The sequence below is a fragment of the Oryctolagus cuniculus genome, chromosome 6 (genome assembly GCF_051225735.1).
Source record: "Oryctolagus cuniculus isolate XC-2025 breed Fujian yellow rabbit chromosome 6, ASM5122573v1, whole genome shotgun sequence".
Taxonomy (NCBI): domain Eukaryota; kingdom Metazoa; phylum Chordata; class Mammalia; order Lagomorpha; family Leporidae; genus Oryctolagus; species Oryctolagus cuniculus.
The window spans coordinates 75489142-75503718 of NC_142872.1; the positions used below are offsets into that span (position 1 = coordinate 75489142).

Consider the following 14577-nt stretch of genomic DNA (forward strand, 5'->3'; position numbering starts at 1 on the left):
AAACAAAGTGACTTGCCTCATTGTACATTTATGTTGGGATCCCCTACCTGTGTTCACATAGTGCCTCAGGTGGGAAGGATGCTCAGGTCCAGTGGAAAGGAAAGCACTTCCGCTGGCCGCCTTAGTGCACTGGTTCTTGTGGACTTACCTGGTGTTGGTAGGACTCCCTTTCAACTCAGAGGTGGTCTCAGCCTAGTTGAAGTGCCTTCTGTTATATGTTGGGTGTCAGATAATGCTAGGCCTTGGTGCATGGAGGCATTTCTGACTCCCAGCATTTTTACAGTTCCACCAGCCCTGAGACCTCTAATCAGTTGTTCTTCTTCTTATCTGTCAGAGTTTTCATCTTATTGTCTTTTGCATTTTTAAAGTATTTAGGGTCATATTTAGTGGAGAGGAAGAGAGTCAGTCCATACCATCTTGTCAGGTCCAGAAGTTGTATCAAATTGAGTTGCTATTCTTATATGAGTGACTTGAGGGTGATTGATTTTTCTGAATGTCTAACAAGTTATATTTCCATGCTTATTAACTACTGCTTCACTAATTATTCTTAATTCTTCCCTTAGCTTACACTAGAGTTTAAAATTATGAATATATTTACAACCTCTCCAGATATGTTTGTAAAAAATAACTCCCCAAGTTTTTGTTCTTACATTATTATTTTTAATCTTTGAATTTTAATTTGCCTACATTTTTCTCAAAATGAATTTTGGAGAAACTGGCATTGTCTTAACTGGCAGAATCAAATATACTAATCCAATAATTTAAAAAGTATTGATAGTTATTGATAATAAGACTCCATCATTATTACAGGTTTGTAGGGAAAAGAAAGGACAATATTTAATGATGAAGTAGAATGTTAATGCCTCTTTGTTTTCGCCCAAGTGAATTAGGGCAATTTTATTTAATTTGAATATGCACTGTTCAACACTTTCAGGATCAATTTTTTTCTTGTATTTGCAGAGCTTATCCCATTTTATGCTGAATAATGAGTGTTCAATAAATGTTTTTTTAAATTAGTAAGTGCAGTGATTTGAAAATTTTACATATATTTATTTCTGTAAACTTAATTATTATCCCTCATTTTGCATAATTTATAGCATAAACTCACAAAGATCAAAATGAATGTGATTGGAATGAGCACTGTTTTATATGAACAGGATAGCATAGAGTAGTGGGGTAAGAGTAAGCATTGATGGCTGCTTTGCTGTGCTTGCATAATTTACTTCATTTTTATAAAATGTTTCTGACTGTAAGAAACAAAGAAAAGATGGAAAAGACAATCTATTATTTCAATGTTTTGCAACTGTGAAGAAAACTTATAAACATAATGATGTTTTATTTTTCATTTTTAGGTTCAGGTTCTGCGGAATGCGGGAGAAGAAGTGACCCTAACAGTGTCATTTTTAAAAAGAGCACCTGCTTTCCTCAAACTCCCATTGAATGAAGATTGTGCATGTGAGTATTTCTGAATAATGGGTGCAGCATTCACATCATCATATTTACTTTCCAAGCCATTATTTTCTGGTCATAATTGACCATTTTTCTTTAAAGCTGGGATTCCTACCTCAATATATACATATTCTTATATCATAGAGAATACTCTTAATCCTAATGCAGAAAACATCAATCTTATTTTCCTTTCCGAGTGTTTTCATCACATTTTCTTCCATTCTGTAACTGGAGAGGTAATTTGTTTTAAAAATGGGCATCATATAAAAAAGTATGATTGCATTATATATCTGTTAAATTTCAATTTAAGTATTTTGTGAATATATTTTCTGTAACTAGAAAAATAATCCACATTGATCTAATTACTAGGCTTGCTAAACAAGAGTTTACACAAAGGTTGTCCTGACTAGAGTAGGAAGATTGAAGGAAGTATTGATCTTTGTGGAAACAAATAATTCACAAAAGACTTACTTTAAAAGTTCACTATCTGTTTTGTTTCCTGCTTCTTTTGTTCTGAAATGAAACATATTATCTACTATTTTAGCTAACCAAAAGAAGAATGTTTCATTGATTCATAAAATATAGGCAATAAAATGTGATGATGCACGAATTGAATAGTTCTGCTAAAGTGCACATTTGCTTAACCCATGTCTCTCCGCCATAGAAGAGTTTCTCTGTGCCTCTTCGAAGTAAATAACAGTGCTGAAGCAACTATTGTCTACTGCATTACCTCTTGTAGAACCCTGTTTGATAGAATCATACTGTACCTATCTTTTTAAATCTCTGCCTTATTTCATTAGTAATAACTTTTTCAGATATAGGTTCATCATATACATCAACAATTTGCTCACTTCTATGACTATGCAGCATGTCATTGTATGAAATTTGTAAAATTTATTAATGCATGCTCCTTTGTAGACACCACAGCTCTCCCCAGTAGTTTGCCTTTGTCAATAAAGCTGCTATAAACAAGGCTTTCAGCAGGTTTATAATTTTATTTATAATTTTATTTCACTATCTTAAATAGTGGAGTGACAGGATAGACGTATAATTCAGTTGCTAATACATTGCTGAATGTGTTGCTAAAATGGAGTTTTTTTTATTGTGGTGAATAACACATAATGTAAGATTTCCTGTAAGAATAATTTTTGACTGTGTTGTACAATAACATGAACCACCTGCACCAGAACCCTTCCATCTGCACAAACTGAAGCTCGACACCCCTTACCCAAGAACTCCCCCATTTGCACTTCTCATACTCTAGGCAAACTCCATCCATTGGCTGTTTACAAGAGTTTGACTACTTATGATGTTTCATAAAAGTAGAATAATGCAGTATTTGTCTTTTTATGACTAACTTACTCCCCTTGGCGTAATTTCCATTCCTTTTGTATTACATAAGAGGCTATCTTCTTATTTCATTAATCTTAAAAATATTATTAAATTTTTACTTACTTATTTGAGAGGCAGAGAGACAGGAAAAGAGACAGACACAAAGAGAGATCCCATCAACTGGCTCACTTGTCAAATACTCTCAAGTGCTGAGCCGGGGACTAAAACAGGGAGCCAGGAACTCAATCCAGGTCTCCCAAATGGGGGGCAAGAATCAGTCACTTAAGCCATCACCACTTCCCCCCAGCTCTGCATTGTCAGGAAGCTAGAGTCAGGATCTGGAGTTGAGTCTCAAACCTAGTTACACTGGTGTGAACGTGGGCTTAGCCACCAGGCTGAATGTCTACCTCTAATAATTATTTTAATTAACACATAATAATTATAAATAGTCATGGGCTACAGTGTGAAGATTCAGTACATTTATACAAAGTGAAATGATAAAATTAGTGTAATTAACATTTCAATCACCTCATGCTGTTATCCTTTCATAGTGTTGGTAACATTCAAAGTCTCCTCTTGCACCTATGCTGATAGATGATAAATTAATATTCACCTAAACACAATTATTTCAATTATATTTTTATACCCATTAACCAACCCTTCTCTCTCCTTTCCAGAATATCATAACCAATATTCTACTCTCTACTGCTATGACATTAACTTTTTAGTATTAATGTGTGAATGAGAATGTGCAGTATTTGACTTCATGTATCTGGTTTATTACACTTAGAATATTGATCTCCCGACTATACCATAAGTCACAGAATTTCATTCTTTTAATGGATGAACAATATCCCATTGTGTGTATATACCACATTTCTGTATCCTTTCATCCATAATGACCATGGGAATGAAGGTATCTCTTTAGCATAATGATTTGATTTCTTTGGAAGTACATCCAGGATTGGGATTGCTGGATCATGTAGACCTATTTTTAGTTTTTAAGTAGTTCTCCGTAATGTCTTTTCCAAATGATATTTGGATTAATAGTATATAGGAATTCTCCTTTCTCTACTTTCTTGGTAACACTTGTGTCTGTTTTTATAATAGCTTCTATAGGAAGATGAGTTGATATCTCATTGAGGATTTTGGTTTACATTCCCCTTATTATTATGTTGAGAATCTTTTTCATCTACTTATTGGCAATTTGTATGTTTTCTTTTAAGAAATGTCAGATGAGTTCATTTGCACATTTTACATTGAACATTTTGCTTTATTACTACTAACTCATTTTATTTATTTATTTTTCTCCTATTATAATTTGATCATCCATACTTGGCTCCACTTCTGGACACTTTCTTATTTCTGTTAGTTTATGAATTTATTTTTCATCAATGCCAAATCTTTAAGTACTGTAAGATTTTAATGTTTCCTAGAATACATGCTTCAACTTTGCAACTTTTCAATACTGTTTGGCTATTCTAGATCCTGCATTATTGTATACATTTTGTTTAGGTTTTTTTAATTGTGTGCATTTTAAAACTAGCATGCCAATTTGTATAAAAATCTTACTTGGATTTTGAATAGGATTAAACTGGATTTATAGGTAATATGGAGAATTACTCATCAAAAACTATACATTTTGTCAATACCTATCTATCTATTTATTTATATTTTTATTTTCCTCAGTAATATTTTAGTGTTTTCAATGATAATGACTTCTGTAACTTTAACATTATTTCTGTATATTTTATGTTTTTAAATTCCATTGTAAAATATCTGTCCAGTTGTCTATTAATAATAAATATGTATACATATTATTTTTCATATTTAAACATGCTATAACGTGCCTTATTTTTCACTAATTCTAGTACGACATTTTTGTGTATCATTCACATTTTCCACATACAATTATGTGATTAATAAATAGGAAATTTTAATTTTTTTTTCCTGTCTATCCTTCTTTAACCCCCTTTTCTTGCCAGTTACAATAGCTAGGACCTCTAGTGAAATGTTGAATAAAATTAAGAGAAGACATTTTTGTTCTTGGTGTCAGAGAGGACATGCCCACTCTTTCATAATTAATCATGAGTTAGCTATAGGTGTTCCCAGACGCCTGTTGTCATTTTGAAGATGTGCCTCCTATTCCTACAATACTGAAGATATTTTCTTAACATAAGTTGATGCTGAATTTCCTATAATATGTTTGTGCATCCTTTGGGATATTATGGATTCTTTCTTTAGTTTGTTGATATGGTAATTTTTAAAAATTGATTTTGAATATCAAACTAAACTTGTGTTCTTAATATAAACTTTACTTCATCACAAAGTGATAGGTTTTTATATTTTATTGAATTCAATTGGCCAGTATATTATTAAGGCTTTTATTTTTCTTATCTATGTTACAAAGAACACATTTTGTAGTTTCCTTTTCTCATAATGTATAATGGGGCTTTGATATCACTTTTATCATATTGTCACAGAAGTTGTGGTGGGGTAACTCCCTTTTTCCACAAAGAATCTAATAAGCGTGATAGCGTCTTTATCTTAAATGATGAAATAAACTAATAAGGAAAGTAATCAGAGGTTAGAATTATAATTTTTCTCTTGTATAATTTTATCTCTTAATAGAATGTGGGACTCTTCTGATAGTCTCTTTCTTCTCTTATAAATTTTCCTTATATTGTATTTATCTCCATTGAGCTACTAATTTATCTGATGTGCACGAAGTACTTCATTCATATTCTTCCATTATTGCTTTTAATATATTTTAGCTTTCAGCGATGACCTTTTTCATTCTTGATATTGGAAATTTTGTATTTTTTTCACTTTTATCTAAATCATTCTTGATATGGGCATATATATTTTATTCATCTTTGCAAAAGCTCATTATTGCCTTAGTTAATTTTTCTGTTATTTATGCTTTCTATTTCATTCCTTTCCACTTGTAATCTTATTATTCTTTGCAATCTGTTTCATCTTAATTTCCTCTTCCATTACTAACTTCTTAGGATGCTAGAATCCATCATTGCATTTGTACTTATCTTTTTTTTTTTTTGTATTATTTGAAACATGAGTGCTTAAAATGCATTTGGAGAATTTGTTATATTCTGTTTTTATTTATTCAGTTAAAATGGATATGTTTAAGGTATTATGTATACGTATTAAATGATCATTTCACAAAGGAGAAATTCAGATAAACATTACAAGAAAAAGTAGGCAAAATAAAGTGTGAAATCCTTAATTTTTAAGAGTAGAGAAACTAAGTCTAGGTCAGTGTAAGAAGAATGTCTAATACATTTTCTTCATTTACTTTTCATATACTACAGAATTTTAGGTTCATAAAAAAAAGAGAACAAAGATTTATATTTATGAGCACATGGATTTTTTTGTTAGGAGTATTACCTATCACTTATGATACTTTAATTTAAGTATAATATTTCAAATAATAATTCAGAGTTAATTACACTTATATAACTTATTTATCCATATTAGAAACTCCAAAGAAATTAATATCTATAAAAAGCAAATTATCAGAGTTAGGGGCCCGGCGCTGTGCCATAGCAGGTTAAAGCCCTGGCCTGCAATACCAGCATTCCATACGGGCACCGGTTCTAGTCTCGGCTCCTCCTCTTCCAATCCAGCTTTCAGCTAAGGCCTGGAAAAACAGAAGAAGATGGCCTAAGTCCTTGGGCCCCTGCACCCACTTGGGAGACCTGGAAGAATCTCCTGGCTCCTGGCTTTGGATTGGCGCAGCTCTGGCCATTGCGGCCATCTGGGGGAGTGAACCAGTGGATGGAAGACCTTTCTCTTGTCTCTACCTCTCTCTCTAACTCTGTCTTTCAAATAAATAAATTAAATATTTAAAAAAAGTTATCAGAGTTAAAGAATACATTTTATAGTCCCATTTTTAATAGTTATTAAATTTGTTATGTCGGACAAAAACAAAACTTTGAAACGTACATTATACATCTTTTTAAATTGGATATTAATAGATTTATCATGAGGATCTACTATGAATTTTTGTGATTGCGATTCAAAAAATAAGAGAACTTCTGTGAGGGTACTTGAATAGATGCTTAGAGCACTTACAAAGACAGAACACATACAAATATTTTGTACCATGGAAAACTACAATTGCTAAGTATAAGATTTCCAATAGATTAAAATATGAACTGTGTAGCTAAACAAAATCTCGCACGTCATGTTTATTTTATAAGTGTATATCACTTTGAAAACTGAAACAAAATAACATTTTCAAAAGGTTGCATGTTTCTGTTTTTAAAATCTTAATGTTGATGAAATTAAAGATAAATATTCGTGAGTTCTGTTTAGTGCCTTGATATGTATAGTCACTTAGCTTACTCACAAAAGTTTGGCTTAGGTCTAAAGGAATGCAATTTCAGTTTAGTTTCTAATGTACTTGCTATTGTTGAGTATACTCAGCAATTCATTGTGAGAAGTGTCAGTCTAGAAGGACATTCTAACCTCCTGGATTCTGTGCTGTTGTCTCCTGCAGGTGCTCCAAGTGACCAGAGCAGTGGCACCTCCTCTCCTCTGTGTGACAGTGGCTTGCACCTCAACTACCACCCCAACAATACAGTAAGAGACTTGAGCATAGTTCTTATCAATAAGGAAATTATGAAAAGAAAATCCAAGTAGAATATATTTGTATAGTTTGCAAAATTGTCATTGATTCTGATTTATCTGATGAGGTCCTTGGTTCTTCATCCTGTAACTATTGTGAAAAGCCAGGAAGGAGAAATAAGTAGGTCAGTTTTTTTATGCCATTTTTCTCCTGTCACATTTGTGTTTATTAAGACCCATGCAAGCTGTAAAGAGGGAGAGGTCATATGGAACATTATACAATCATTTTGGAATATTGCATAGTGTAAAATTTCATGTTATAAGTTATTTAACATGATTCTTAATTGTTTTCCTTTTGAAATTATTTAGCTAAAAGAGACTAATTTACAATTTGTTAGGATTTTTTAGCAATTTTTATGTAGACCAGGGAATTACCACAGACAAAAAATTATATCTACACATTATATTAAAGTACAATGATTGTCAAAATAGTATTTAACACAAGGTTGCTAACATTTATTTTATAGACATCTGATACAATTTTTTTTGCTTTTTTATTTTGGAATCAGTAAGGCTTTTATAAATATACTTTTAAATATTTTTGAAATTTCTTAGACTCTGCTCCTCACATGTTCTATTATATATTTATATTTAATAAATTGGTTTTCTAAATATAATATATTTATATTACAAATATAAAAATTCACACATTCTAAATATGAAGTAATTCTTTCTGGTAGCCTATAGCCCTAATAATTGTCCCCTGCACTCACAAACATGGGGCCCAGCAGGACTTTGATGAAGCAGGATTTTACTTTTCCATTCCACACATTAGGAAACACAAGGCACACAGCTGCTGCTTCTGACTCAGAGGCTGCATCCTTCACTCAAGGTGCTTGCCCTGATTCTGACATTGTACTTCAAAGCACTCCTTCTGAGCACCTGTGTGTCTGAGTGGCCTTCACTGCACACAATTTCAGTGTTGAGCCTTATCCGAGTGCCTCAGGTCCCTGGGTTAGTTTCACAAAAAGGAACATTTGTAAGGGTACTTTCTAAAAGGGTACTTCATCTGGATATATTTCATCTGGCCTCTTCTCTAATTTCTCTTGCCACAGCTGTAACTTTCACATAATAGATATTTGGAATACAATAATCCTAAGACAATAAAATCTGAATGGCTGAAAACATTGCTGCCTCACTGAGAAAATGAGTGTGTCTATTCTGTGTTCCCTTTAGCCCCTTTTTCAATTCCACAGACATCTTACAGTTGATAACTCATATTTTTACCTTTTTAAAAAGGAATTTATTAATACATTAGATTCTCGGGGTTGCAGCAAATGCATGAGAATAATTGTGACAGGGTTCTTAACAATTCTCATGTTGATGTTACATTAATACAAAGAGAACAGATTCCATGCAGTTTTTGGAAACAATTCTAAGAATACAATGACTTTTGAGCCTGCTAACTTTACATTTGCTTTGCTCACCTTCTGTCCTCCCAGTGCTGAAGTTCTCAATACTTTCAGTGCTTATCTATCCAATCCCTTTTTCTGCCCCTAGATGCTGCACATGTCAGCTGTCCCACTCCCAGCTGACTCTTCAGCAGTCACCCCCCTTGCTTGTCTCCCATAATCAGGTGGTGTTCTTTAGTGATAGGGAGCAGAGGTCAGCCCCCTCCTCAGCCAATGAGATAGAACCCTTCCCTCACCAAGCCACAGCTGTGACCAGAGCATTCATCCCCTCATGCTCTGCTTCTCTTTGTGCTCACCAGTTCCTGCTAAGGACTTTCCCCCCCTAAAATACTCACACAAGAATCTCCATCTCAGCTCTGCTCTTAAGAGAGAAACAAGAGCTATTTTACCTCTGTGTGGGAGAAAGCATTTGGTAATGTTATTTTTCTAGTTTTTGTCTAATACCTTTGAGCTCCTTTATAATAATAAGATGTAAAGAAGTTCAGGACAGATTTGTTTTTAACTCATTCCATTGACCTAAGAAAACATCTTTGGAAAATGGGGTCCTTTAGAAACTATAATTATAGGAAAAAACTACTCCCTTATTCTATAACTCGGTTTAGAATGAATTAGTAGTATAAAATGTAAAGAAAAAATTGTGATAGTTTTTTTTTCTTACTGGAGTTACATCCTTCAATTTCTTTTTTAAATTTATTTATTTTCAACTTTTATTTAATAAATATAAATTTCCAAACTACAACTTTTGGATTTTAGCAGCTTTTCCCCCCATAACCTCCCTCCCACCCACAACCATCCCATCTCCCACTTCCTCTCCTATCCCATTCACATCAAGATTCATTTTCAATTATCTTTATATTCAGAAGATCAACTTAGTATATACTAAGTAAAGATTTCAACAGCCTGCACCCACACAGACACACAAAGTATAAAGTACTGTTTGAGTAGTAGTTTTACCATTAATTCGCATAGTACAACACATTGAGGACAGAGATCCTACATGGGGAGTAAGTGCACAGTGACTCCTGTTGTTGATTTAACAATTGGCACTCTTATTTATGATGTCAGTTATCACCTGAGGCTCTTGTCATGAGCTGCCAAGGCTATGGAAGCCTCTTGAGTTCACCAACTCTGATCTTATTTAGACAAGGACGTAGTCAAAGTGGAAGTTCTCTCCTCCCTTCAGAAAAAGGTACCTCTTCTTTGATGGACCATTCTTTCCACGGGGATCTCATTCACAGAGAGCAGACATTTTTCCATTTCTAAGAGGCTAGTTTGATTTCCAAGTTTAGCATTAGGACTGAACATTCTTTTTACTTGAAGATAATTTGGTGTCAGGAAATTTACACTACTGATGATGATGTTTTAGAGAACATAATTCAGGCATATGTAAATGCATAATAAAAGAAGTAATTTCAATGCATATCAATTTTATGCATTTATTCTGAGAACCTACTCTGTGGAAACACTCTTTACAGATACTTTGGGGAACAGTTAATTATGGTTCCTGGCCCAAATGGTTTAATTTCCAGGTCTGTAGACAAATGCAGAAAACCAACTTTAATAGAAGCAGATAAAGAGCAATGGTCATCTGTGTCCTAATGCCTTCAGCACCTGCTTCTCTGAATTCCGAGAGTTGAAACAAAACCAAACCTGTGCTCTGTTGCCCATGGGAACGTTATCCTTGATCCCAACTTGGTTACACAGACTGGCAGGCTGCGTCCTTCCATGTTTCTCTTCCATGAGTTCAGTAAACTTTGATGCAGGAATGGAGACTCTACAGAGGGAATTACAGCACAAGGAGCAAGGACCACATTGTTTCTTCTGACCCATCATGAACTTTTGGTGAACCCTAGATCCTTCTGTGAATGTGCTTAGTGCGATGCACATTTTCAACTGAAGGTTTGCATACTGCACTCAGTCTCCTTAAGAGACACATTTGATTCTGTGATGTGTCTAAAGGCTCAATCCTTTCCCCCAACTAGGAACTCTATTTTTATAATACTTTTGCTTAAATTCATATTGGAAGCAACTTTTAAATAAATATTCACTATTACAGTTTTCTGAAATAGACTGTCTCTTGAAGGCAGAATTTAAATAAAAGTGAAAGTCTTATGCTATGTTAACATCACACTACTGTCCTGCATAAAATTATAACTCAGTCCTCCTAATTACTTGAGGTTGCCAAATCTAAGGCAAACAAGAGTCCATCCATATGTTTTGCCATTCAAAATGCAGACTCCTGAGACTCAGTCCATACCCCATGATTCTCTTATTCCTAGAGATGGAGGAAAGATATGGGTTTTGTGCTCACCATGAGACTGATTCAAATGATCAACAGACCAAACTCTGAGAAAGTTTTGTTCACAGTATACCTTTAATCAATGCTTTCTATGCCAAACCCTTCACACCATCTGGATGAGCATTTTGCCCAGCTGCAATTCTATTTTGGTGAGAAAATTGCTCTTAAGGTTATTGTGTGACATTTGTTAAGTTTGGGAAAAAGAGTTTATTTTAAAGCAGAGTCAGAAATGCTGCTTTTCCCATTTATATTATTAATATGTTGAGAAATAATATTCTTAGCCTTTTAGAGTAAACCACTTGAAAAATAGTCATGATTCAAAAATCATGAAATGAGTGTGTTCCCAGATCACTTTATATACAATTCTACTTGACTACTGTTACAGTAAAAGACTAGAAAATAAATTTACATTTTATTCTCATAATTAATATAAGAATAAAGAACCTTTAAAGTATTCCTGTATAATAAATGACAGTTCTAAAGTACATCAACTATAATTAGTGCAACTGCTGAAGTTGTACTCATTTCTTTTAAGGAAGAAACATTAAAGGAAGATAGGTGAGCTTGCTGAGACCTGGCAGATGGACAATCTCTGTGGACACTTCTTGCCTGGCCATAGAAACCTGTTTATCCACATCAGCATGGTACCATTGTTCCCCATATGTCTTCCTGTAAAAAGTGTGGAAAGCAAAAATTTGATGCTTCTAAAACATATCCTTTGCTTTTTTCTTTGTAAGAAGAACAGAGTCAAAACTTTGTCTTTCAAAGATGATGTAAGAGGTTTTAGTAATGCGTGTAAAACATTTATTACAGGTGACTCTTCAAGACAGTATAGTAGCAGCTATAGTATTCCCAGAACCATTAAGGATGTTGTTCCTGGATGCCTTGAGCTTAGAAATAATTTTATCCATTATATAACTCATTACATTTTTTAAAAAATGCATTACTTTTTTTTTTTTTTTTTTTTTAGTTACAGCTACCCAGCACTGCTTCCAATCAGCCTGCTGTGATGAGTAGATGTAAAATTTCCATTAGCTTTTTAGACATATTGAAAATAGCATGAAGTTCAGTCCTGGGCTATACTCTAAGCGCTTCCTCATTTATTTCTTGCTAACATCTTACAAATTGTTTCTATTAATATCCCTACTTTGGAGAGAGGCCCAGTAAGACACAAAGATTTTAAATAACCTGTTGCTAGGTTAATGAACTAGTCAGTTGGGAGGTTAAGATTCAAACCTAGTCTGATTCAGAACCCAAGCTGAGCCCTCACCATCTTATTCTGCCACCAAGCAAACCCTGCCCCATGTGCTGCTGCCCACTTACGATATCCGACACGTGGTCAGTAGAAAGTTGAACAAGAAACTTTTGTGTGTGCCTTTTAATCCTGGATAAGTATTCAAAACAACTGCCTTGCATGAGAGGAGAGATGTCTCAGAGGCTGGGGTCACCAACAGGGCACAGCTATGAGCCATCTTGGCCTTTGAACTTTCCAGGTATTCTAAACCTCTTCACGGACTTAGAACATTCTTATCTCAACCATCTGTGATAACACATCTAAGGACACTAAGCAGCATTCTGCTTTAATTGCAAATAATGCTGTTTGGTTCCTAAACAGTTTTAAACAGAATAACACCTGAGAGAAATGCTTCTTAATATTAGATTAACACTTTAAATATCTAGACTGAAAGTGAATCTCCTGATAGGACCACCATTCAGAATGTAGCGAATGAAGAGGAGACAGTGTTAAGTCAAATTGACCTGGCCCACTTGCCACTCCTGCCATCTTAAATATTAACCTTTCTCCATGTGCTCGTGCGGCAGAGAAATTCAAGTGCAGCTGAAATAATGGAACATTACTGAAACTAAGCTACTAGTTTCTATTCAAAGATACATCTGTTCTACAAACAAGGAGATTGGACTTCTCACACTACTCAAAATATTTGTAATTTTAAAGCAGCAGTAGTTACTGCATTGATTTGGCATTAAAACATTGCAAGACTATGTCACAAAATCCAAATACCAAGCAAAGGTTTCCTTGAGTGATTCTTTTTTAAGCTTTTACTTATTTATTTGAGAGGTAAAGTTACAGACAGAAATAAATGTCTTCTTCACTCTCCAAATGGTCACAATGGCTGGAGCTGAGCTGATCTGAAGCCAGGAGCCAGGAACTTCTTCCAGTTCTCCATGTGGGTACAGGGATCCAAGCACTTGGGCCATATTCCACTGCTATTAACTGATTACTGAACTGGAATAGGAGCAGCTGGGACAGGAACCAGCACCTACATGGAATGCCGGTGTCACACGGGGAAGCTAACCTAGTACACCATAGCACCAGCTTCTTGAGTGTTATTTTGAAAGAATTATATATATGAATGCTCATTCTGTTAAAAACATTTGCAAGTAACTGATAAATCACAAGCACTTATAATGGTGCTAAGCACTAAAAGTTCCCTAGAAAGTCTTAGCTAAATGAATGAACTACTGAAATTGAACGCCTATTCCTGGTGACATTGACGTGGGCTTTATCACACCCCAATTTTTCTCAGCTTGTTCTCTTCACATTGATGATTGCAAGTCAATCCCTGCTGAAGACTAACTCACTAAGTTAAGGAAGTGGCATAAGAGTAAGATCAAGGCCGGCGCCGCAGCTCAATAGGCTAATCCTCTGCCTTGCGGCACCGGCACACCAGGTTCTGGTCCCGGTCAGGGCGCCGGATTCTTTCACGGTTGCCCCTCCTCCAGGCCAGCTCTCTGCTGTGGCCCAGGAAGGCAGTGGAGGATGGCCCAAGTGCTTGGGCCCTGCACCCGCATGGGAGACCAGGAGAAGCACCTGGCTCCTGGCTTCGGATCAGCGCCCTGCACTGGCCGCAGCGCGCCAGCCATGGCGGCCATTGGAGGGTGAACCAACGGCAAAAGGAAGACCTTTCTCTCTGTCTTTCTCTCTCACTATCCACTCTGCCTGTTAAAAAAAAGTAAAACCAAGAAACATGGCCCAGCATCACACAGACTCAGAATTCAGTTGTCACCTCCACTGCTAATATCCTGGTTCTGGACACTGTTCTGAGATTCCTGGGAACTTACAGGGTCCTGATCAAACAGAGTTAAGTCCCAGTCTACTCTTAGGCTGAAAACAGATGGGCACCTACTTCTCAGTCCCAAAAGAATATGCAGAGGGACTGTTTGTGACCAGTCAAAGGAAGGCTAAGAGCACTGTGGACCAACCAGAGACCCTCACATGAGCTAATCACACGGGGTTCAATCGCAACTCCAATCTTTAGATTCTTGCCCGAAATCCCTCAGAGAGTCGGAGAATTAAACAATAGCTGTCTACCCTTACTGTCTTCCAACATCCTGCTGTCGGTGATTGACTTGCTGTACAAGGGCGAACGGATCCAGGTTTAGTCGGGAATTCTGCAACATTATTGCTTATTTCCATGT

At 35.3% G+C, this 14577-nt stretch overlaps 1 protein-coding gene across 6 annotated transcripts in view; it reads left to right on the plus strand.

The window, feature by feature from the left end:
- The window catches only part of SNTG1 (syntrophin gamma 1), a 918312-nt gene that overhangs the window by 677983 nt on the left and 225752 nt on the right, over positions 1 to 14577 (plus strand). For all 6 annotated transcript variants that reach the window (XM_089335218.1, XM_089335217.1, XM_089335216.1 and 3 more), the window contains 2 exons: positions 1353 to 1455; positions 7301 to 7383. In XM_089335218.1, the coding sequence (XP_089191344.1) occupies positions 1353 to 1455; positions 7301 to 7383 (186 nt within the window). The remainder of the gene's footprint in view (positions 1 to 1352; positions 1456 to 7300; positions 7384 to 14577) is intronic.